The 24,616-nt window shown below is 35.8% G+C and overlaps 1 protein-coding gene across 1 annotated transcript in view; it reads left to right on the top strand.

Annotated features, from left to right (window-relative positions):
- Positions 1 to 24,616, top strand: part of MYCBP2 (MYC binding protein 2) — a 300,774-nt gene that overhangs the window by 104,455 nt on the left and 171,703 nt on the right. The window contains 6 exon segments of the mRNA XM_017854221.1: positions 6,683 to 6,802; positions 7,703 to 7,784; positions 15,714 to 15,830; positions 20,049 to 20,094; positions 21,796 to 22,000; positions 22,642 to 22,795. Of these exon segments, the coding sequence (XP_017709710.1) occupies positions 6,683 to 6,802; positions 7,703 to 7,784; positions 15,714 to 15,830; positions 20,049 to 20,094; positions 21,796 to 22,000; positions 22,642 to 22,795 (724 nt within the window).

Here is a 24,616-nt window from a genome sequence, read left to right as displayed (position 1 = left end):
TTTTTTTTTTTTTTTTTTTTGCTGCAAAACTGTCATAGTGTAATTTCAAAAAATTTTCTTAGGCAATGTAGTTTAATCAACTTTATTTTGATCTGCCTCTTTCAGTCTGTCAGTTTGCCACTCAAAACAAAAACATAAAATAGACAAAACTCATATTTAGTAAAGGTATAAATAGAGCACAACTTAAGATATACTCTGCAGAAATAAAAATAGTGTTTTAAATCTAATGCAATTAACCACAGTAAAATTTGTGACTGCTTTATTTACTGAGTGCTTTAACAATGCCATAAATATTTAAGAAATTTTCAACCTGAGACAGCTGATTCCAAAAAGAAAAGATATATATAAGGAGTAATATTTGGAGTATGCAATGAAATTGTTATTGCCAGAATGTCTGATCTCTTATGATTTCTACTATGTCACAATTTGAACGGATTTTTTTCGATTTCTTTCTCCCTGCAAATATATCAAAGTGAAGCTTTTCCCAATAGTTTACCTGAGGTTAATTATTCACATTTCATGAAACAGTTTAAAACCTTTTCAGCTCCATGTGAGTATCTCATGGACAAGTATCTTTATTCTTTCCAGATTTTTAAATGAAATGTTAAATGAAGACCAAGGTTACAAATTTAAAGCAGACTTTTCCCAATGTCACATAATGATTGGCTGTAGAAATTATTCAGTGAGGCTGGACACAGTGGCGCACGCCTGTAATCGCATTATTCAGTGAGGCTGGGCACAGTGGCGCACGCCTGTAATCGCAGCACTTCGGAAGGCTGAGGGGGTGGATCACTTGAGGTCAGGAGTTCGAGACCAGCCTGGCTAACATGGCGAAACCCCATCTGTACTAAAAATACAAATAATAATAATAATAAGCCCAGTGTGGTGGCACATGCCTGTAATCCTAGCTACTCAGGAAGCTGAGGCAGGCGCACAATAATCACTTGAACCTGGAAGGCACATGTTGCAGTGAAAAAACAAATTGTTCAATGATAGCTAGCCTTAAAGTTTGTTTGTCAGGGGGTTACTTTATAACAAGTTTCTTTGTATACTTGTGGGAACCACTCTGTGAGGACCTACTTTGTAATATCACAGTGTAGGACCAGTTTTATTGGATTTTAGGGTTTTAAAGAGTGAGATAGTTTTCTCTTTTTACTCCACAAATACATTTACAATGCAAATAATAATTTATCAATTGGTACCCTGGTTTTTTTTGTAAAGAGTATTAATTTACTGCTCACTAATTTCCCTCCAGCCACTAACCATTTACACTCACTGTCTTGTCATTTAATTCTCTCTCCATTCACTGCTTTTACTTTTACGGCATGTCGAACATCCCTAATTTGAAAATTCTAAATGCTCCAAGATCTGAGCAACAACACGAAGCCCCCAAGTGGGAAATTCCACACCTGACCTCCTGCGACGGGTTGCAGTCTCAGCACACAGCTTATTCAGTGTCCTTAAGTAAAAACAATCCTCTCAGCCCTCTTCAGCTGTGATAAAACTTTTCCATGCACAGCATGATGGTGACACCAATCACAGTTTGTCTACATGGGTGGCGGGAAGTACCTTTGCTTTCTGATAGTGCAGGGCATACAAATTTTCTTGCACCAAATTATTTAAAATATTGCATAAAATTATCTTCCGGTTATGTGAGTAATGTGTGTATGAAAAACAATGAATTTCACATTTAGACTTGGGTCCCATCCCCAAGATACCTCATTACATATGTGCAAATATTCCAAAATTTGAAAAAAGTCCAAAATCCAAAACACTTCTGATCCCAAGCTTTTCAAATTAAGGGATGCTCAACCTTTACATATTTTCATAGTCTTGATAAATATTTTTTCGACATTGATTTTTCTCTTCACCTTACCCAGTTTATCTTCTAGTTTATCTACTGATAAACTAGAAGTTTATGGTATTAATTGTTATATTCTGTCTTACATTTAATTATGTTGGTACAAATTATAGGATGATAGTAGTTAAAATTTTTTTAGACTGTGACTTTTTTGTGACAGCGTATGGAGAGTAAGAACTGTGGATTTGTTGTTAACAGGGCTGAGTTCTAAGATGGAAAGTTGGAGAACTTCTGGGTGATTGGAGAAAATTCAGAGGAGGTCACAGAATTCATCCTATACAGGCAGATATTTACTAAAGGCAAAATAGAGTATATAGACTGAATCAATAAGTACAATTCCATATGAAATACAGTAAATTATTCTAAAATGCACCCATAAACTATATTTGAAACAGAATTAACATTTGTTTCAGCTATTCAGTACCCTACATAGAAAAATATGTTAATAGTATACATAGTTAGGAACATCTGAATTGTTTTAGAGATAGTCCTAAAATCTATTTTAAAATGACAGATGTGAAAATCTGAAGACACACTGATAAATATCCGAGTCTATTTTGCACTTACTTTCTGTTTGGAAATGTTACAGTGTGATGAAAATATCATAGCCTTTGGAATTAGGCTTCAACTTTATTTCTGATTTTGTCATTTACTAGAACTACATGGCTGTGCAAAATGTCTTAATCTCTTTGGCTTCAGTTTTCTTATTTAAAAATCAATAGCAGTAATTCTTAACTGATTGTGTTGCTATGAAGATTAAAATATGTGTATAGTCTTTGCACACATACATATGTCGTCTTTGCACATATAAATCTTCCATGAATATTAGCTTTAATATTTTTAATTGAATTATTTGTTTTCTCTTTCAGAATTATCTTAAAGTACAATATTTGAGATTTATGAAATGCATAGTTTATTTTTACAAAAGATTTAAGGTTTCAACCATTTGGTGGTGGTAAAATGCATGAGCCTTATTTATGATTAAACTCCAAATTCGTTGTGCCGTTTATGATTTTGGGCTGGTTACTTAACCCCTTAACCCTTCAAGCCTTATTTTTTTCATCTGTAAAATGGACAAAGAATGCCTGTACCATCAGATTGCTTTATTCATTAAAGAAAGCAACAATAGTAAATATTGATTGAGCACTTTTCATATATTATTTTATTTAATTCTCATGGGACCCTGATGAGTTATATGTCATTGTTACTATATTATAGATAGGCAAGCTAGGACCAAAACGTCCAGTGTCCAGTTGTCATACAACTAGCAAATGGTAGAGCCAAGATTCCAATCCAAATTCTTAGGTTCCAGTACCCCCAAGCACTCATCCACTGTGGTATTTGTTTACAGTGTTCAGTTAGCACACAGCAAGTGCTTAGTAAATTGGAACTACTTTTGTCCTTGCTGATTTGTTTTAATGATTTTACTCAAAGTACTCACTGTGTTCTGTGGTAGTTTCTGTTATATGCATAACTGTAGGATTACCCTCCATAAGTATAGATTTCAGTAAAAATTAAAATTAGAAGTTAGAGATCCTTAGATACTGAACCCTCTTTTTTCTCTGTGTATACAAATATGTGTATATAATTATATATAATGTGTACATACATACAATATTTTAGTTACATAGTTGCCAAGGCTTTGTAGCTACTGTAGTTTCAATGTTACATGGTACACACACACACACACACAACATATTCATCTTAGGGAAAATACAGATGTGCTCATACTTAAATGACCAATTATAAGATTATTCACATCTGTCAATTTTGTTTTGACAATGTTTAATTTTTTATATAGATGTAAGCTTTGGTCTTATTGCTGCTCATTAACACTTTACTGAATAATGAGCTTGAACAGATTTTTTTTTTTTTTTTTTTTTGGAGACAGGATCTCACTCTGTCACCTAGGCTAGAGTACAGTGGTACGATCACAGCTCCCTGCAGCCTTGACCTCCCGGGCTCAGGTGATTCTCCCACCTCAGCCGCCCAAGTAGCTGGGACTACAGGTATTCACCACCACACCCAGCTAGTTTTTTGTATTTTTAGTAGAGACAGGGTTTTACTATGTTGCTTAGGCTGTTCTTGAACTCCTAGGCTCAAGTAATCTGCCTTTCTCAGCCTCCCAAAGCCCTGAGATTATAGGTGTGAACCACCACGCCCAGCTTGAGCAGAATTAATCTTGCTGAATTCACTTGCTGGTTCTGGAATTTTCACTAATTTTTTGGCCACTTAATAGGTGCCTTTTTTCTTTGATAAACTTTGATTAATATCTGAGTTATAGGAATTATACTCAATTTTTGACATCAAATACCATATACATATATATTTTTTAATTCTGGCACTGCTGCTGATATTAAGACCCTCATCTCAATTTTTTTACTTGTAAGATTTTCACTATCTATAATAATTGAGAAGTAGTTTTGTATAGATACAGTTTGTTTCAATGAACAAAATGTTCTAGTATTATTTTGACCTCTAAATAATAGCTGCTACTTTTTTAGTCATTGTAGTTGTATTTGGTAAATTACCAGCCTTTAAAAAAAATATCCTTTTCTGATGCTATGTCTGTATTGTGGGATTTATGCCTATATTTAATCTTCTACTCAATGGAGGAGACGAAATGCTAAATTCAAAGGTAAAACCTTCTAACTAGGCATCAATACATTTATATAAAGTGGAATGATACTTGAAATGTTTAAGTCTGGCAGAATTGTATGAATGCAATGTATTTTCTATGTTAAATCTCATTTGGTTTTAATGATTAAACATTTTTACCAATTGAGATAAAGCTGTAAAATTTCTTTACATCTGGTGTCTTATTAAATAGCCTTTGGAAGATATGTATCTGTGTGTGTGTGTGTGTGTGTGTGTGTGTGTGTGTGTGTGTGTGTGTGTGTGTAGGCCTTTCGCATATATTTTACCATTCCACTGTCTTTCCGTCATGAGGAGATTTTAAACTGAGTATATTTTATCTTGGATGGAGTGAAACTAAATGCTGTGTGTTTTTTGTTTGTTTGTTTGTTTTTTAGTCCATCCATTCTTTGGTTTAATTTGGCAAACCCACATTAGATAATTTAGCAGAAGAGGAATTATATTCTTCATCCTATTATAGTAAAACCTCTCACTAATTCTGAATTTATGATACTTGAGATGCAGTATTTGTGATCTTTTTTGAGTAAAAAATTCAAAATAATTTCTTCCTCTGAATTTTCAGGGTCATACTTATAAGGGGAAACCTGTCTAAAATCACTAGCTTTTCAAACCAAGGGCTCAAGAAATGAAGGATTCCTTCAACGTGCCTTCAGCCTCTGGGTCCAGCAGTTAATTCTTGTATGTTAAAGGACTTTTATGTTTATGGTACATTTTAAATGTAATATTGGCCTATTTTGAAATATAAAGTAGGTAACCACACTCTATTTATTGTAGCATTTAGTTTAATCTGTAATCTGTACTGCTTGAAGGTAACAAAACTGAATTTTTACTTCAGTGTTCTGTATGATTAAGACTTCCAGTGAGCCACATAGGCCTACCTGTTTTATGTTATTCCGAATTAGTGAGATTTTACTGTCCTAGTGTCGTAAAGAGTTTCAGGCTTTTTGAAATAATAGTCGTTTAGTTATGGAAATGAAAGTAATAATGTAGGTGGATTTTGTCTCACCTGGATGTTACTAAAGGTTAGATAAAAAAAGAATAAACACAAAATGATTTACTATTATTCTGTTTAGCATTCTAAAATGCACAATGAAAATACAGAATAAAAGTGTGTGTCTGTAGATTCACATATGTATCTTCATATAATACACAATTGTTTAGAGTTGCTATACCACTCGAGAGTGGTTTAGACTAGTTGAACTTGTGAAATTCCTTCCAGATTTACATTTATTCTGTGTACAAGAAATTTGAATCTTGATGATATAAAGGTCATATGTTAGTGATGTATAGGAGAAATACATTGTGATTAGAAAAAGTAAGTTGTTGTTATTTACACATTCCAAACAAAAATTTTTATATTCTGGAATGTGGTTTTGATGCTATGGTTAGATTGTTGGAAAATTCAAAGTTGGATTGCGAAAACCAGGGTAGAGAAAAGGCTTGAAGCAAGCTAAATGAAGGAAATTATAAGAAGGGAGGAGGAAAGAAGGAATGAAAACAGAAAAAAGGTTTGGTTGAGGGTAGTGATTGGGGACAGGGAGACAACCACAAAGCAATATGACTGAAGGTGATGGTGGCACAGGAAACATGAATAAGAATAGGCCATTGAACTGCAATATATTGAATAAAGCTCTTTGGTCTTTATACATTTTGAAAAGTTCAGTTGAGTTTCACAATACTGGTGGACAGTGTAGCCTTTCTAAGATCTGTTTAGGAAATCTAAGTCACTTGTGAATCCATTAGGAATTTTTTAAAAATGGCCAGTACTAACAATATCACTAAGTTTAAAATAATTGTTAAATGACTTTGCATGCAGTAATTTTTTATGCAAACTAAATTTTCCCATATAAACGGTTACATTTTAAATTTTGTTATTTCTATAACCTAATGACCCATTTATTATATAAGGTTTTATCCATAACTAGATTTTATCTCTGTTTTATTAATTCAGTGATATCCACAAATGGGAGTATATAGTCTATCTTTTCAAAATTGCTTCTTTGCAGGTAGATTCTTGATCTATCACTTCTAACAGCTACAGATTCTTCTTGCTTGTTCCTTTTAACATTTTTCTCTTGTTCTTCCATAATAAACTGATTTAAATTTTTATTTTGAAGATGAATAATGGCTTAATTATTCATAATTCACAAATTATAACACTTGCAGATGGAAGTGGGGAAAGAGGCGAAAAGGATGCAAGCAAAATCACAACGTACCCTCCAGGCTCTGTGCGATTTGACTGTGAGCTCCGGGCAGTCCAAGTCAGCTGTGGATTTCACCATTCAGGTAGCAGCTGGAACTTTAGGGTATAACTGCATTTTTACAATTGTGCTAAGTAACTTATTTGTTCAGATTTGATTAACATAGCCTGTTAACTGTGTGTTAAAAGCTATAGTGTGGCAATCTCTCAAATCTGTAAGATCTTTGTATTTATTACAGAATCTCTTTAAACAACTGTGGCATGATGGAACAAATACTTGTCTAGAGATCTAACTTCTAATCTGTCTTCCTATGGACTTCTTTTATAATTCAAGACATTCTCCAAGATGAAATAATCCCTTAAATCTCTTTCAATTCTAGAATGCTGCGGTTTTTGTAACATGTTCCCTTATTTTATTAATGTTCAGTGGTAAATGTACGTCAACAAATTTACTTTCTTAAAATGTAGAAAATAATTAAATTCTTAGTAAATTATTGGCATTTGGGTTAGCTTATGCTGTACCGTTCAGCCTTTATAAAAATGAAAAATGTTAAATTCCTTCCTTGAAGATTATCTGATAAGGCATTAACAGACATTAAAGTTCTGCTCTTTCATTGATGTTATACGTAATTGTGCAGATCTCCTATCCTAGATAGGAGAGAACAATATTTTATATGTAGTTACTCATTATTAAGATTTTACAGTTGACCTGAACCAGTGTGTTACTAAGAATTAATGTTATTAAATGGCATTTATAAGAATTTTTAAGTATGTATTACAAAAAAATTATACATTTATATGACCAAAAAAAATATTTTGCAGAACTAAAATTAATTTCTCATTAAACATACATTTGTCCTTCAGTTACCTATTTTTAATGGTGCTATAAATCTTAAATAGTGAAAATTACACTGCTTTTAGTATAGTTGTGATAGAAGTGTAAAATGCATATAATGAAAAAGTAAAGCTGTGTGTTTTGGTTTCAGTGGTTTTAATGGAAAATGGAGATGTCTATACATTTGGTTATGGGCAGCATGGGCAGCTAGGACATGGAGATGTCAACTCCAGGTACTTGCTAACTTTTCATTTGAAGATCCTGACTTATTTTTTCTTCATTTCTCTTTTCCTTCTTTTTTCTTTCTTTTCTCTTTTTAAATATATATTTCTATAATTAAAATAATAATATACCACTGCTTTGCAAAGTGTGGCCCATGAATTATTGGGTGGTTTCTGATCTTATAGTTGAGTGCTTTTGTGGGGATAAAGGATTTTGTAGTTTCAGGAGAAAAGTTGATACATATTTTAAATAGGAGAGTGATTATGATTGTCACAAAATATCACTATATTCTTAGCAGTTATCTTTTTAAAGGCTGTGCATGGCAATAGAAAAGATAGTGAATTGTGTTTTTTAAAAATGTCAGCAATGGATTCAAACATATTCCTGATGTCTGTTTTGAAATTTTGGTCTAGTAACATGCAGCCATTGAAGCTTTTGAATAATTTTTTAACAGAACCTATTGGTCTCTCTTGAGTAACTATTTTGACTTATTGCAAATAGCAAAGAACTAATTGTAGTAGAGTGACTGGTAGTAATTTCCTAATATCCCTACTTCATTTGGTAGTGGAGTTTTAGTTTGTGACATGATCATGCAGCTAAAGATTCCCTTTCTCAGCCTCCATTGCAGCAGGATGTGGCCATGTGAACTTAAGTGATAGGTGCCACTTTGGAATCTTGCTGTTAAAGGGAAAGGGTGTACCTTTCCATTTTCCCGTCTCTCCTCCCAGCTTGCTGGCTGGAATGAATACGTGGTAGCAGAAACTAAAGAAGTCATCATAGAGATAAGTTGGAGACTGTGTGTTGAGAATGGCAGAACTATAAGATAGGAATAGACTGGGTCTCTGACACCATGAACTGCCTCATCAGCTTCTTACAATTGCATGCTTCTTGCGTGAGAAATAACTTCTATCTTGAAGTCCCTCTTACTTGTCTGTCATTACAGCAGCTGAGTTTGTGTTCTACATAATGCCGTCAGAATACTTTTGGTCAAAAGTAATAGAAAATCCATCTTTATTTGTTCAGGTCTTCCAGGAAGCAGATGCCAAGACAGGATTAGATGTGCAAATAATTTATTAGGGGAAAACTCCTGTGAAAAAGATAAAGGGTTTTTAAGCACAAGCACAGACAGGGAACACCTTCGGATACGATGTAGTTTTGACCCTATGAAAGGAGAAAGAGAAGGAAGAATTGGGTGGGAGGAGTCTAAGTTACAGCATAGCATTAGGAGAGTTTTAGCCAGGCCAGTGATGTGTCCCCAAGCTGACGATACCTTTGGAAGGGTCCTGCGTTGGGCAGGAATAGACCAACATTCATACCTTCACCATGCTCAGTCACAGCTGGTAGCATCCCAGAGGACGAATGTCCTCATGCCTCCAAAGGGACAGCACCTGAGGCTGTTATAATAGTTACCTCTGCTCTCTGTAGCAGATTGTCTTGAAGGAGATATGAGTGGTCTGTGTCTGTGGCTGTTTCACCATGGAAATGGGAGTATTTATGAAGTCTGGAAAGATACAGAGCAGCTTCAAGCCTGACTTCACTCAGCAATTCACTTTGCTGCAAAACTCGCCTTTTGACCCTCTGCTCTGCCTTAGTCTTCCTTGTAGTCACAGTGTGAATCAAGTGAAGACTTTTATGGTTTCTCCTTTACATACAGTGAAAGAAAGAGAACTTCTCTTCATGTAATCATTAAATAAAATTCAAGGTTGTTACTGTGTCTTTAACTCACCCTACTATTGTGGCAGGGATGGAATTCTGTCATTTACATGGTAAATACTAGTGATTCTTAACCCTGGCTGTATATTAGAATTACTTAGGGAATTTGAAAAAATATCATACATGGATTCTACATCCAGTATTTCTGAGAGATGTGTGTGTTGGAAGGCTTGTGGGTGGGACAGGGGTGGGGAGTGGTCCTCGATAGGATGCCGGCATCAGAGTTTTTTTCTAAAAGGTCCCCAGATTCTATATGTATCCAGGATGAGAACCACTCTCTACCCCTCGAGCTGAGGCAGGGTCAGATCCATGGGCACTGCATTAAAAAATGGCAATGAAAGGGAATGTCCTGAGTTACATTTATGAATTTTGTTCCTAATGATAAGAGACTATTGAGATATCATTGAGTTGAACTTCTTGTTAAAAATTGATACTACTATTAAGAGGTTTGTAAAACTATCACAATCACAAATACTTCATGATGAATATCATGCTTGCAAAGAGCGAAGATGTCTTTGGCAGAATTACTTTATCAGATGTATCTGCTGGATATGACATAATATCAACAGTGTTGAGCAATTACTGTCACAGGTGTTAGATGCCAACTGATATTTTGCTCTGCAATTGAGTAACATTACTGAAATGCAGAGGCTGAATCTGGGTTGTAATTACAGTTGGCCCTCTGTACCTGTGGGTTCTGCATCTGTGGATTCCATCAATCTTGACAGGAAACATAGTTAGGCCTATGATAATTGCATCTGCACTGAAAATGTACAGATGTTTTTGTCTTGTCGTTATTTCCTAAACAACAGAGTATGACAACTATTAACATGGTGTTTACATTGTATTAGGTATTATAAGTAACCTAGAGATGTTTTAAAGTATACAGGAGGATGTACATAGTTTATGTACAAATATTATGCCAATTTGTATAAGAGATTTGAGCGTCCATGGAGTTTGGTAGCTACAGGGGATCCTGGAACCAATTCTCCATGGATGTTGAGGGATGACTGTAACCTGTGTGGGGAAGAATGTGGCAACATTTTGTTCTGTTTCTCATTTGAGAGTTGGGACACAGAAGAAGAGGGTTTATTTGTATCATCATGGCTATTGTTGTTGTTGTTGTTACTTAGCTGTTGGTTATTTTGTGAGCCATAGAAACTGTGAAAGGTGCATTGCAGTTAGGTAAGATGGCGTCTGGCGTCTCAGTCATGTATGCAGCAAAGAGGGCACTTCACAGAAAATAATTGGCAAATGGCAGTATTTCATGGTCTTGCCAGAGTGGAAAGGGAAATAGTGAAAAGTATGGCCATGTTATAGTTAGGTTATGTTATCTTACTCTGCATTTGACACTCAGAAGAAGGAGCAGCGTGAGCACAACATCCTTCCACACTGCACTGAGGTGTGATGGCGACTGAGAGGGAAAGTATTCATGTCAGCTTTTAAAATGAAGAGATTACCTAAAAACATTACTTCGTGGTCCTGGTTATACCACTGAACACAATTCTTTGATTCCCAAGTCTGGAGAGAGATAGGGCAGTTTCAGGCCAGACTTCCTCAGGTGATAATATTGTAGTAATATGCTCCATATTTTAAATAGCTTGAATTTATCATCTTCATGAAATATGATAGCATTTAATGTTGAAACAAAATATCAGGGTTTCTTATGAAGATTAAACATTGGTGGGATCTACACAGTGGTGTAGTAACTGGTAGATGCTACATAGTCGTGGAACCTGGAACTGTAGAGGCAAGGTTCAGCCCTTCACTTCTTACCAACCATGTGACTATAATTTCTTAAGATTAAACACTGGTGGGATTTGTTTTAACTGCCCAAAGTTCTTTTCCAACATGGAATGTTTTGGTCCTTGTTCCATTGAGTGGTAACTGAAAGACTGATTGCATGAAGTGTGGGCAGAGCTAAAATGGATAATGCAGTAGTCATACCTATATACTGTGCCTAGTGGATTAGATATTCATCAAGACTGCTTCAGTCTTAAGCACTCAGTTACCCTGTCTGTCTGGACCTTTGTGGGACTTGCAAAGTAGCAGCCAAGAACTCTGTTATTAATTCAGAAAGGAATTGATTACGTCTGTGGAGGAACAATGTTGGGAGGAACAAAGCTTCTATAGCATATGTATTAACTACAACAAAGCAAAATATTTACAGATAATTGAAATAAAGGGTTACAGTTGGAGAATATTTTTGAAAAGTCTCTAGTAATCAAGAGCTGTTAACTGGAATTTATGGTATAGCACACATTAATAATGTGTTGATTAAGATCAGTATTGTGGTGTGCATGATAATGAAAATGGAAAAATGTTGTTGATATTCTGTTTATTTAATGTGTTATATTGCCAGAGTGACCAAGTTCAGTCTCTAGGTTGGGTCCTGATTCTGTCACTTGGTAGCTGTATGATCTTGGCCAGGTTACTTAATCTTCTTGTGTCTCAGTTTCTTCTTCTATTAAATGGAAATAAGTCTCTCTCCCACAGCAGATTGTGTGAGAATCCAGTGAAATGACAGATGATTTAGCACAGAGCCTAGCCTGTAGTTAGTGCTCAATAAATGTTAGTTGTTCCTATTGCTACTTTTTAAAGTGAATGTCAAAAAGCCGATGAGGGCTTTTATATATTCAGTCATGCCGTGTCTGCCAGCCCTCTTTTTTTGGTTGGTTTGGTGTGCTCTTCAGTTTCTGCATTTCAAATTCTTTTACCATGTTTAGTAAATTAGGGGTAAAACTGTATAGTTTAGCTGCTTTTATTCTCTTTTCCAGCAGAATTTTTATAATTCTTACAGTGTTTCTGAGTTTCATCCTTTTCTTGCTCTCCTATGCTCCTGCACTCATGTGCTACACAGTCATCAAACCTGGAACCGTAGAGCCAAGGTTCAGCTCTTTTGCTTCACTCCTTATCAACTGTGTGACTATAATTTCTCTAAGCCTTAGTTTTCATATCCCGTAGGATTGTAGAATTAATGTGATGTGTGTAAAGTGCCTGTTGTGCACACATGCATACACACATACACACAGTTTTTCTTTCTGTTCTTCCTCTGTTTTTCAAGTAATTTAATGAATGGACTGTGCTATCATTTAAAGAGTTTGAAGACTATGTACTAGAAGACCTGCCACCAATTCTTGAGAAAATCTTTCAAACTCTTCAGATCTCCCCATAGAGTTATTTTGATAATCAGTGTTACAGTTATCACAGTGGTGATACAATTTCACATTTTGTATGTGAAAGTGATTTGTAAATTGCAGATGAGTAAACTGTTACAGGAATTCTCCCTTCAGTTTCTTGTTTGCATTGGACTGAATGCTTCTGTGGGGCGATTAGTTCCACTTATGGCCCTTTGAAGTGGTAATCATTTGCAAAATCTTTCTGTACTGAGAATTGAGAACCACTTTCCTTTCCACTGTTGTTCCTAGCTATATTATTCCATCCTCAAGTGAAAAACTACTGCTCTTCTGCGGCATGGCCATTCCTCTCTACTCTCTTGTTGTTACCTACCTACCTTTCAGTCACTGCCTTTCATTCATTGAAAATTTAGCATCTAACTCAGAGTATTTTCTTACCCTGAGTCTTGTTACAGACATGAGTGATGTTGGTGTCCACATGAATGGTCCCATACAGCATTCTTACCTTTACATCTGTATTTCTGCATTCACAGAGGAAGTTCTGTGAACCCATGCTGGATCTAACACAGCTCTGACTCTGAATTCTCAAGTTTAAATATCCATAATCTGATGATACTTTCTTCTTCTGTGATGCAGCCCTACGTTACTTCCCTTTGACTTTATGCCCCACAACCCTCGACCTTTTTACTCTTTTTTTTTACCCTTTTTTAACTTTATGTCCTACTCAAGTTGAAGACTGTTGCTTAATTTCTTCACCTATACTCTTACCAATTTCTTCAATTTTCCTACTTTCTTGGTCATGGTACTAGGACATGATAAAACCGCAAGCATGAATCAATCTGTTAATATTTCCTATGCCTACTCTTAGGCTTCTGGAAGGTAAGAAATACCTATGCAGATTGACACATAATTTCCGATTTCAACCAGTTCTTCTACAATGGTCTTTAACCCTCCGGTTTTATAGTATTGAACTATTTGACTTAATACATTTTGAGAGTTTGATGAAAGACATGGGGTCTCTATCCAGAAATATACAAGAATATACACGTAAAAATTTGCTTGCAAATTTAAGGGATCTTTTGAAGCTCACTCTTGGACTTCCTAGAAGTCCTTTATATCCGAGTTGAAAACTCCTGGTCTTGTTATGTATCTGTTCCATCTACCACCACACCTTTTCTTGAATCTTCAAACTCTCCACTCACCTGCTTCCTCCTTTTAGCATAGGACCTCCATGTACATTGCAACAAATATAAGAAATTATTCAGCCCACCAACCCTGCAAACCTACTTGTATCCATACCACTTCTCTGCTTTTTTCCTCATATTATAATTAAAGAGGAACCTGTCATGTCCATGCTGTGAAACCTAGCTGACTTTTCCTTAGAGATCTATTTCTGTTTCCTATCTTCCCTCTAACCTTTGTCTTCAGTGTCTTTATCTTGAGTCGCCATTTAAACTTCCTCAAATCTCTATCATTAAAAAAAAAATCCTCTCCTTCAGCTTCATTTTTCCTTTAGCTGCTGGCTCTGCTTTCTTTTTCCGTTTAGTCCTGGGATACTTAGAGCTGCTTTGTGTATTCTCTGACTCCTTATCTGCTGCAGTGTGGTTCCTGCTTCCACCAAAGAGACCTCCTTCTGCTAAATCGAGTGGTTAGTTGTATGTCTTCTTAGAGCATTTGGCATGTGCTTTATTTTCTATGCTTGAAACCTACTCCTCCAATGAGTCTCTTCAAGTTCTTTCTTCCTGCGTGGTTGATTCTAGATGTCTGTGAGCTCTGTCTATATCTAAAATGTTAGAAGATACTCATAAGGGAAATTAGGATCTCTTCTTTTCTCTCTCAGAGTCTTCCTAGATCTCATTCATTCTTATAGCTTAAGTGAATATTACCACTATCTACTCTGTTGCTTAAGCAAAAAAGACTTCCTTGCCTCATGTCAATCATCTGCCAAGTTTCGTCAATTCTGTTCCTTACATAGCTATCAAAGTCACCATCTCTTTCACTCTGCACTGCTCCTAGTTAAGGCCTTCATCATAAATTACCCAAACTGCTATAACAGTTTCTTAACTAGGTTTCCAGCTTCTAGTCTTGCCCTTTTCCAATTCATTTTTCATTGCAGTCTCAATAATCACTAAAAATATATATTTTGTATAATTTTTAAAATTTAAAGTGTCACAATTACATTGTCTGAAAAGCAGAGCTCGCCTACTATGTGTGGACTATTTCTATAATGGTTGTTTTTCTAATTACAGATAATGGCTACTAAAAATGGCTATTAAAAGTAGGAAAGGATACTAGGATGTCATTTATCATAATAGTTACTGTTCATTAAGTGTTGACTGTGTGTGTGCCAGACACTGATGCAATGTCTGGCACACATTGACCTGTATGGGCCTCTTTATTGTTCACAGGAACTCTGTGGGCGTAGACACTGTTTGTTAGTATTTTCCATGTGATAAAGAGAAAGCTGGAATACAAAAAGAATGAAAAACTTGTTCAAAGTCTGGTCACATTATTATTAAGTTGGGGAGCCAGGATTCACACCCAGCCACTCTAGCTTTAAATCCTGAGCTTGTAGTCGCTGCTCTAATGCCTCTCATGATACTGTGTTTTGCCTCATTAACTATGATTCTAAGATCTAAACTTATAGCTTAGTGATAAAAGTTAGAAAAGAGGATCATAACATTTTTGTCTAGTTCCTGGATTGAATTTCTGTGAAGGCATTACATGATTTTTATTTCATCCAATAGATATTTATAAAGATCTCTAACAGGCCAGTCAGTATACAGAGTACCAGATTAAAATAAATGTAGCACCAGTTTTCAGAAATATTAAAAGTATGTGTCTATAATTAGGGTAATTACATTTAGAAGATCTTTTGATGATCTCCTTAAAGTCAGCAACTGTTTTTTTCATCTTTGTTTACCTAGTACCTGGAATGGAGATAGGTGTTTAGCACTTAAATGTTTGCTGAATATTCTTATTAGTGCCTTTTATCTTTTCTACTCCTTATTGCATTGTTTACTTATTGTTTTTATTTTAGTTGAGTTTTGTAAGAAATTGACTTACTTTTTTTTTTTTTTTTTAACCTAGGGGATGTCCCACTCTTGTTCAAGCATTGCCAGGTCCTAGCACACAAGTCACTGCAGGCAGCAACCATACGGCAGTACTTTTAATGGATGGACAGGTCTTCACATTTGGAAGTTTTCTGTAAGGAATTTTAAAACATTAATAATATTGCATTATATCATTGCCTCATAATTTGTCTATATTAGCTATTTTTTTCTGGTTCCAGTGCAATTCTTATAATTGTTACATATGCATATTTCATGCCTTCATCCACAACACACACAAAACTTGAATGATATTCTTTGAAGTAATTTTCCTCTCTAGCTCAGCATTAGAATTTATTGAATTTAACAGCTTTGTTAGAATTGGACATGTTTATTTCAGATTAAAGTCCTTTAAGCATTCAGTAGAGCTAATTCTGTCATATGAAAAGTTGTTTCTCATCTAACTGGTAGAGATGAATTTTTCTCAACATATAGAGCTATGCTATTTTGTAACCTTTTAAAAGCCTAGTTTTATTTGTTCGATTTGTTTAAAATTATACTTTCCTTTTTCCTTTTCAACCCTCTGAGTCTATCTGCCTGTCTGTTGCATAGGCGCTTGTGGACAGTCTCTCCCTCTCTCTGCACCACAACTTAAAGAGTGGAAATGCTCTAAGAATTTTGTGTAGTTTGGGCATAGTAGATATGAAGAAAAATCTTTGCGAGACTGTGCTAATACACTTGTACCATTTCTGACGTGGATAATTACTAAGAACTCTCGAACTTAAGTGTCTGGGATGACATTTACAGCTTCTGATTTTTAAAAAACTGTAAACATGTACTTAAAATATTTTATTTGGAAATGGTTTCAAGCTTACAGAAAGGTTGCACAACTAAGAACAGTGCATAGAATATCTGGTTAATTGTCTTTAACCAGATTCACTTGTTGTTAACATTTTGATCCAGCATTTGCCTTATTATTGTACATGTGCCTGTTCTCTCTCTCACATACATAGTGTGTGTATATGCACAGATGTGTGTGTATGTATATAAAACTTTTTTTTATCAAATCCTTTAAGAATGTCTTGTGTACATTGTGGCCCGTTACCTCCTACATACTTTAGTTTGTATTTTGTGAATTAACCTAATAATTATTTTTTGTCATTTCTTTCCCCTCCAATCTAGGATCAGGCATTATGTTTGCCTATTGTGTGTCTCTAGTCTCCTTTAATCTGTAACATTTCCACAGCTGTGTATTGTCTATTATGACATTGACATTTTTGATGAGTGTATAGTACTGTTTTAAAAAATAGAATCCTCCTCATTTTTGTTTCTCTAATATGTCCTCATGTTTAGATGCAGGTTGTGCACCCAGGCCAAGATACTCTGTAAGTGATGTTGTGTTTGACTCACTGCATCACATCTGGAGGCTCAGAATATCCATCTGTTCCTCCTTGATTATATACATTTTGATCACCTGATCAAATGTCTGATTTCTATACTGTTTCTTCTTTGAAACTATAAGCAGCCTGTAGGTTGACACTCTTAAGATTCCTGCTTCTCATCAAAATTTCTCCCTAGATTTAGCATCCATTGATCATTCTTTCCTGAGCTAGTCTTTACTATAATGTTTAAAAAATGGTGATTCCGCATGTTCTCACTCATAGGTGGGAACTGAACAATGAGATCACTTGGACTCGGGAAGGGGAACATCACACACTGGGGCCTATCATGGGGGTGGGGGGAAGGATTGCATTGGGAGTTACACCTGATATAAATGATGAATTGATGGGTGCTGACTAGTTGATGGGTGCAGCACACCAACATGGCACAAGTATACATATGTAACAAACCTGCACGTTATGCACATGTACCCTAGAACTTAAAGTATAATAAAAAAATAAATAAATAAAATAAAATAAAAATAAAAAATGGTGATTTTTTTCTACTCCAGTAGGTACTTCGCATTTTACTCTAAGCAAGAGCCCTCCTTTCCTGTTTACTTGTGTTTCTACTTACTATTGATATAGATTCAGGTATTTGTATTTTCTTCATTATCATCTTTAATTACTTGGGTGCTTAGATTATCTCAGATTTGGCCGGAGGGGGCCCTTCATGCTGGCTCCTGTATGCTTGTGACATACCCCTTCATTTTTGGGGGCACTTCCTTTCATTCCAGCATAACAAGTTGTTCAGTTGTACAGGCCCTGTATCAGTCCTAGAATCAGCCATTTCTCCGAGCACCCTGATTCTTTTTGGTGGGGAATAGTATTAGACACCAACTGGGTGCTAGATGTGTTCATTGCTACAGGACGTCTTAGGATCTCCAGTACACATACATTTATATGTCCACATATATGGATGTATTTTAGAAATCATAGGCCAGGCGTGGTGGCTGCTACCTGTAATCCCAGCACTTTGGCAGGCGAGTGCAGGAGGATCACTCAAGCCCAGGAGTTTGAGACCAGCCTGGGCAACATAGTGAGATCCCATCTTTATTAAAAAAAAAAATTAGCTGGGTGTGGTGGCACATGCCAGTGGTCCTAGCTGCTCAGGAGGCTGAGGTAGGAGGATCACTTGAACCGTGGAGGTTGAGGCTGTAGTGAGAGCCGTGATTCCACCATTACCCTCCAACCTGGACAGCAGAGCAAGATCCTGTCTCAAAGAAAGAAAGAGAAACAAGCCCACACTGTGACTTCTGCTTCCAATCCATTCCCACAAGGTTCTTTCTTACCTGTCCTGTTCTATATTTATGTTTTTTCTTCCTCAGTAAGAATCTTTCCTCTCAACAATATCAATATGTTTATTTCTCACTTAGTCCCCAGATATGTTTAAAATAGTTTTACATTTGCTTTGCCTGTACAAGTTCAAAAAAACAAATTCACTGAAAGGTCATTCTTGCGCCTTCCCCTCCCACCTGCTCCCCACCCAAGTCTGAAGGTGTATAGTCAAGCACTGTCTATGTATGGCCTGGATTCTCTCACTACCTTTTAGTGGAAACTGATTCCTTTGGAATAGAGTGGGGCTCATTTGTTTCAGTTTAAGATTCCCCTCACTCTTTCCTTTGATTGAATTTTATTTCCTTTTTTAAATATATAGAACATTTACATGTTGCTAAAAGTTAAGTTATACAAAAATTGTATACTCAGAGGTGTCACTTCCTCCCGTATCCTTGACATTCCTGCCTCCCCACACCTTTCACTCCACACTTGGAGGTAATGAATGTCATTGTTTTACAGTTTATTCTTCTTGTGTTTCTTCTGGTGAAGATACATAAGCATGCACACACACTGTTTTACCTATGTATATCTATATGTGTATGTATGTGTATACACAGTTATGCACTGCATAGCAGTATTTTGGTCGGTGATGGACTGCATGCATATGCTAAGGTGTTCCCATAAGATTATAATAAGTACTTTGACTATACCTTTTCTGTGTTTACATGCAGAAATACTAATGGGTTACATTACCTACAGTGTTTAGTACACCAGCATGCTGTACAGGTTGGTAGCCTAGGAGCAACAGGCTACACCATATCGCCTGAGTGTGTAGTAGACTATACCGTCTAGGTTTGTGTAAGTCCACTCTGATGTTCGCACAATCACAGAATCACCTAATGACACGTATTTCAGAACATATCCCTGTCATTAAGTGACATGTGACTGTACATAAATATATATATTTCCCCTTTCTCATTTTTTAAAGGTAATAGTCTGTATATGCTCTTTTGCACTTTGCTCTTTTCGCTTCAGTATATCTCCTAGAAATCACTCCATATCAGTTCATAAAGCTCTTCATTTTTTTTTTACCTCCATCAAATACTCCATTGTGTGTATATATGATAGTTTATTCATTCAGTTTCTTACGTTTGTATATTTACATGGCTTCCAATACTTTGCAATGATAGTAATGAATATTGTTCGAGATGTATCTTTGAGATAAATTCCTAGAAGTGAGATTACTGGGTTGAGGGTTAATGCCTATGTAGTTTTGTGAGATATTAACAATTCTCCTGTATTTTGCTTTCACACTAACAGTGTATAAGATTGCCTGTTTTCCAGAGAATTGCCAGCAGAATGTGTTGTGGTACCTTTAATTTGTGCCAGTCTGATGAGTGAGGAATGGTTCTGCTTACTTTCAAGTTCCTTTGCCTTTAGTTGGTGCTCTGATCCTTAAATTTTGGATCCATATTTAGTATTCTGGCATTGAAGGTTAACTTTCTCTTTGGAGGGATGTGTTTCCCTGTGCTTTTTCTAACTTCTCCACACGCCTCTCTGTTCTTCTTAAGAACTTCCCCTTTCATGCTCTGTACATCCTCAGGTTTGCAGTAGCAGGTGGGTAGAGAGAACTCTTGGAATTTGGCTTCTGCTTACAGGAAACAGAGAGATCATGACACCCGCTGTCTCCTTATACTGCTGAAGGTTTGAGTCACCTGTAGATTTGTTTGCACAGCATGTTTTTGTGTCTTTTGAGGTGGTTATGTAAGTGATAAGATTTGAAGCCAGACAGTCATTGTCCTCCAGTCGCAGCCGTCCTAGTTGTGAGCTTTTATGAATTTAAATGTAGCTTATTTGTAACCACATTCTGAGTCTTTACAGGGTTGTGCAGATATCTAACACATTTTTGGACTGCTTTTCTTCATGTTAGTTGGTAGTAAGGGAATACATATTTATTTCAATAGTCAATGAAAAGATCAATGAAAAGAAAAGAATTTATTTTCCTCCAAAAGCAGAATATATCCCTGAATGTGATATATTTTGCTCACTATTTACTTTTTTTTTTTTTTTTTTTTTTAATAAGACAGAGTCTCACTCCGTCGTCCAGGCTAGCGTGTAGTGGCGTGATGATCTCAGCTCACTGCAACCTCTGGCTCCCAGATTCAAGTGATTCTTATGCCTCAGCCTCCCAAGTAGCTGGGATTACAGGCGTGCACCACCACACCCAGCTAATTTTTGTATTTTTAGTAGAGATGAGGTTTCCCATGTTGGCCAGGCTGGTCTCAAACACCTGACCTCAAGTGATCCTCCCACCTTGGCCTTCCAAAGTGCTGGGATTATAGGCATGAGCCACAGCACCTGGCCTCTGTTTACATTTTTATGCTCTCTTATTTTTCTTTGTCAAAAAATAAGGACAGATTTTAAAAGAGGGTGAGAAATAAATGTTTAATGTTTTGGCTGCTTCTCTAATCACATGCTTGCCAAGTTTCCTTTCCTGGTTCTATCCAGGGATTGAAGCTCAGTTACTTCCACAGTTAGTTTGTGGCTATGTTTTCTTGCTGTGCTACCTGGTGGTTGGATGAGAATGTGACCAGAGTGTTTGCAGTGCTCCAGGCTCCCTTGTTCCAGAATGCTGTGGGGGGAGAGAGGTCCTGAGCCAGGGGTGGAGGAATGTCTACTGAGTTGATGTCATCATTCTTTTATTCTTTTTCAGCTACAGGCTTACTAGTGAGAAACTTCCTATTACTTTTTAAATTAAACTCTTACCTGACCAGGTCCCTATAGACAGCCATACTTTTAAAGTGGTTAATAGTTATTTACTTAAAACATGATACTTTGCCATTGGTTGTGCTGTTCGTTTTAAAACATAAATGAAATAACTTAGGGATATACCATGTGAAAACAACATTACATGTTTTTCTAATTGTATTCACAGTTCCAGTATTTATTTTGGTCTTTTTACTTGAATATTCTCAGGTTATATGAGTTCAATAGTGACTTTCTTTTATACTATCAACTTATAATGTCAAAGTGACTTTTTAAATGAATAATTTGGAATACTAATATTTTAACATATTGTGTGTATTTATCATACTTTTCATTTAAATGTAGGTGAAGACAAAGTATTTTGGAGATACTTCTTGTGTGGAAAATATTTCAAACTTTTTTTTTTTTTTTAAATAATGCACTTTATAAGACTTTACAGGAATAATAGAAATTATTTTATTACTTTATACATGTTTGGTCCAAATTTCTTATATATGGTATTTATTTTAAAAACCCAAACTAACAATTGGTAAAAAATAAGTTTTCACAGAGTGATTTTTATCTACTGCCTCCTTAACTTTATGAAAATTAGATTGTTTACACAGCCAGATTTTTAATACGGTTCATTTAATCTTTTAGAAAGGACAACTGGGCAGACCACTTTTGGATGTGCCTTATTGGAATGCAAAGCCAGCTCCCATGCCTAACATTGGATCAAAATACGGAAGAAAAGCTACTTGGATAGGTGCAAGTGGGGACCAGACTTTTTTACGAATTGATGAAGCGCTTATTAATTCTCATGTACTTGCTACATCAGAAATTTTTGCCAGTAAACACATAATAGGTAATACCAAAAATAAACAAATGCCCCTTCCAAACTCTTCTTGATTGATAGTAAATGGTTTATCTTTCCCTATAATGAAATATACTTTTATAGCTTTTTGTTTTCTTTCTGGTCAAAGAAATTTAAACAAAGCCTATAAATGTCTGTATTTATATGTGTCTGTGTGCTGAAAGAATGGAATAATTGGGAGATCTGGAAACCACAGTATTTGTGAGCTAGACAGTAGTAGAACTAACTATAAACTAAATTCTAGTAGGATAAAATCCATATTGGAGTAAGAGATTTTTATCTATTGTTTCTTGCTAAATAAATGTTAGAAATTAATTTTTATGGGAGGTTATATAAATCAAACTTTGAAGTTTCACGAAGACCAACGTATCAATCTATACTGTGTCCATGATACTGTGAATAATTATATAATAGAGTCGTATAGCAAGAGATTAGGAGCATGTGTTGTGGATTTAAACATGTTGAGGTTTTACTCCTAATTCTCCTACTTAAAGATTTTTTAATTACTTAGCCTCTTTCATTCTCCACTTATTCATCTGAGAAATGGAGGTAATATTACTTACTTTATGGGTTTTGGGGAATTAAAAAAGGTAATATATATTAAAATTATATATAAGTGTTTTTTTCTTAAGGCTTAGTACCTGCTTCTATATCAGAACCTCCTCCATTTAAATGCCTTCTGATAAATAAAGTGGATGGGAGTTGTAAAACTTTTAATGACTCAGAACAAGAGGATCTGCAAGGATTTGGTGTGTGTCTTGATCCTGTATATGATGTAATTTGGAGGTAAGCATCTCAGTTTATAAAACAGTAATAAATAAGTTTTGATGCAGTTATACTCTTATGGTAATATAAACTTTATTTATAGGTGGACTTTTCACACATGAGTACTCTCCTGTTTATCTAATAACTGCAATTCTGTCTCAGTGATTCACGGGGACCTTTATAGTATAGCATAGTGGCTAAGAGCATGCATTTTGAGCAACACTACCTAGGTTTATCCCAGCTCCACAACTTGCTTTTTGTGTCACCCTGGAGAAATTTTGACTGTGTGCCTCAGTTTTCTCATTTATGACATGGGGATGTTAGTACTACACAGTGCATAGTAGGTGCCATAGAAGTGTTTGCTATTATCATTATAATTATTAATTTTACTGTTGAGTGTTCTGTTGTTATTTTTAGTCTGTCATCAATTCTGTTTATATTGTATATAATTCATTCTATTTTTTGTTCTCATAATTATTACTATGAGGAGGAAATTATGCTAAAGACAATAAAGAACAAAGAAGATAATTGAGCTTGCCCTTTAGAAATGTGCATTAAAAATATTCTTACTGGTAGAGAAATATACAGGATTATATGCACTCTGGGAATTATTATAAGGTAGAGATAAATAGGGCACAAAAGAGACTCAAGAATTGCATGTGTTTAAAATTTATTGTGGTGCTTTATATACATAAATGAATAAGTAAGTTACCCTTCTTAGGGTTTCTAGCTTTGGATACTAATAGGAGGTGTACCCTGCCATCACCACAGTGTCTCATCACAGGGCTGAGCACTTCTTTCCTTTTGCAACCGGCTTTAGTAGGCAAGATTCCAGTGAGTTGAAAGGTTGAAGTGGTGTGAGTGAGGAGAGTAAGGAAACTTTTTCACTGTCTTCCTTCTTCTACCCATGCCTGCTTGCATTCTCATCAGACAGCCAAGTTCTGAGAGGCTACATGGTAGCAATGGGATAGACTATCTCAAATGCCTGCCAACTCCTTGGTAGTTTTCTTCCTTGTTCCAAAATAGAGATTAATCATGAGGCTTGCATTCAGAGTGAAGAGACTGCTGCACTTCCCAGGTTGCTGGCCAGCTTACTGTCTTATTTGGGCATTTTATGAGAAGGCATAGTGGCCAGTATTGAGTTGAGTACATCTCAAATCAATTACATCTCCCTGGCAGCATGGTGCAGGGTAGATGAAATAACAAGAGACTATGGGTGAGTGGTCTTTTGTGATCATTCTTAGGCAGACATGAGGTATTAAGAACCAAAGTTAGAGTGGTCACAGTGGGATAGGATGGAGGGGATAAAGAGGAGAATAGATGTAAAGATAGAATTGGCTGCAGTTACTTACTGATTAGAAGTCAGTGTTCAAGAGACTTAGTTACCAAAGAGCCGGCTCTGGTTTGGACTTAGGTGTAAATTGATGTTTTATTGTTTTGTAGTTTTTACATGTTTTATTTTTAAAAGAAGAAAATTGGAATTAACAAAACAAAAATAAAAATTGGCAGTATGGAATCTGTTTCTGGATGCGTTCACTAAGTTAGCAATAATGGTATAACTAAGTCTAATGGCAAAAACTTACTTGAAATAGAACCATTTCCCTGGGGTCTTAACAGAACTCTGAAGTATGATATTTAGCTGGTCAAACCTTGTCTTTTTCACTTATGGTGGTAGCAATGGGACAGATGATGTCAAATGCCTCGCCAGCTCCTTGATCAGTTTCTCCATTGCTGGAAAACAAAGATTAAGAGATGTTTTGGTAAAACAGCTGAGAGGTATTTTTCTTTAAATCAGGATCAGAATTTCTGTTATCCTGACTTCTGGCTGCTTTGTGTCTTTTG

This window comes from Rhinopithecus bieti, unplaced genomic scaffold (genome assembly GCF_001698545.2).
Source record: "Rhinopithecus bieti isolate Rb0 unplaced genomic scaffold, ASM169854v2 scaffold_36004, whole genome shotgun sequence".
Lineage (NCBI taxonomy): Eukaryota > Metazoa > Chordata > Mammalia > Primates > Cercopithecidae > Rhinopithecus > Rhinopithecus bieti.
This window is presented reverse-complemented; position numbering and strand designations above follow the sequence as displayed.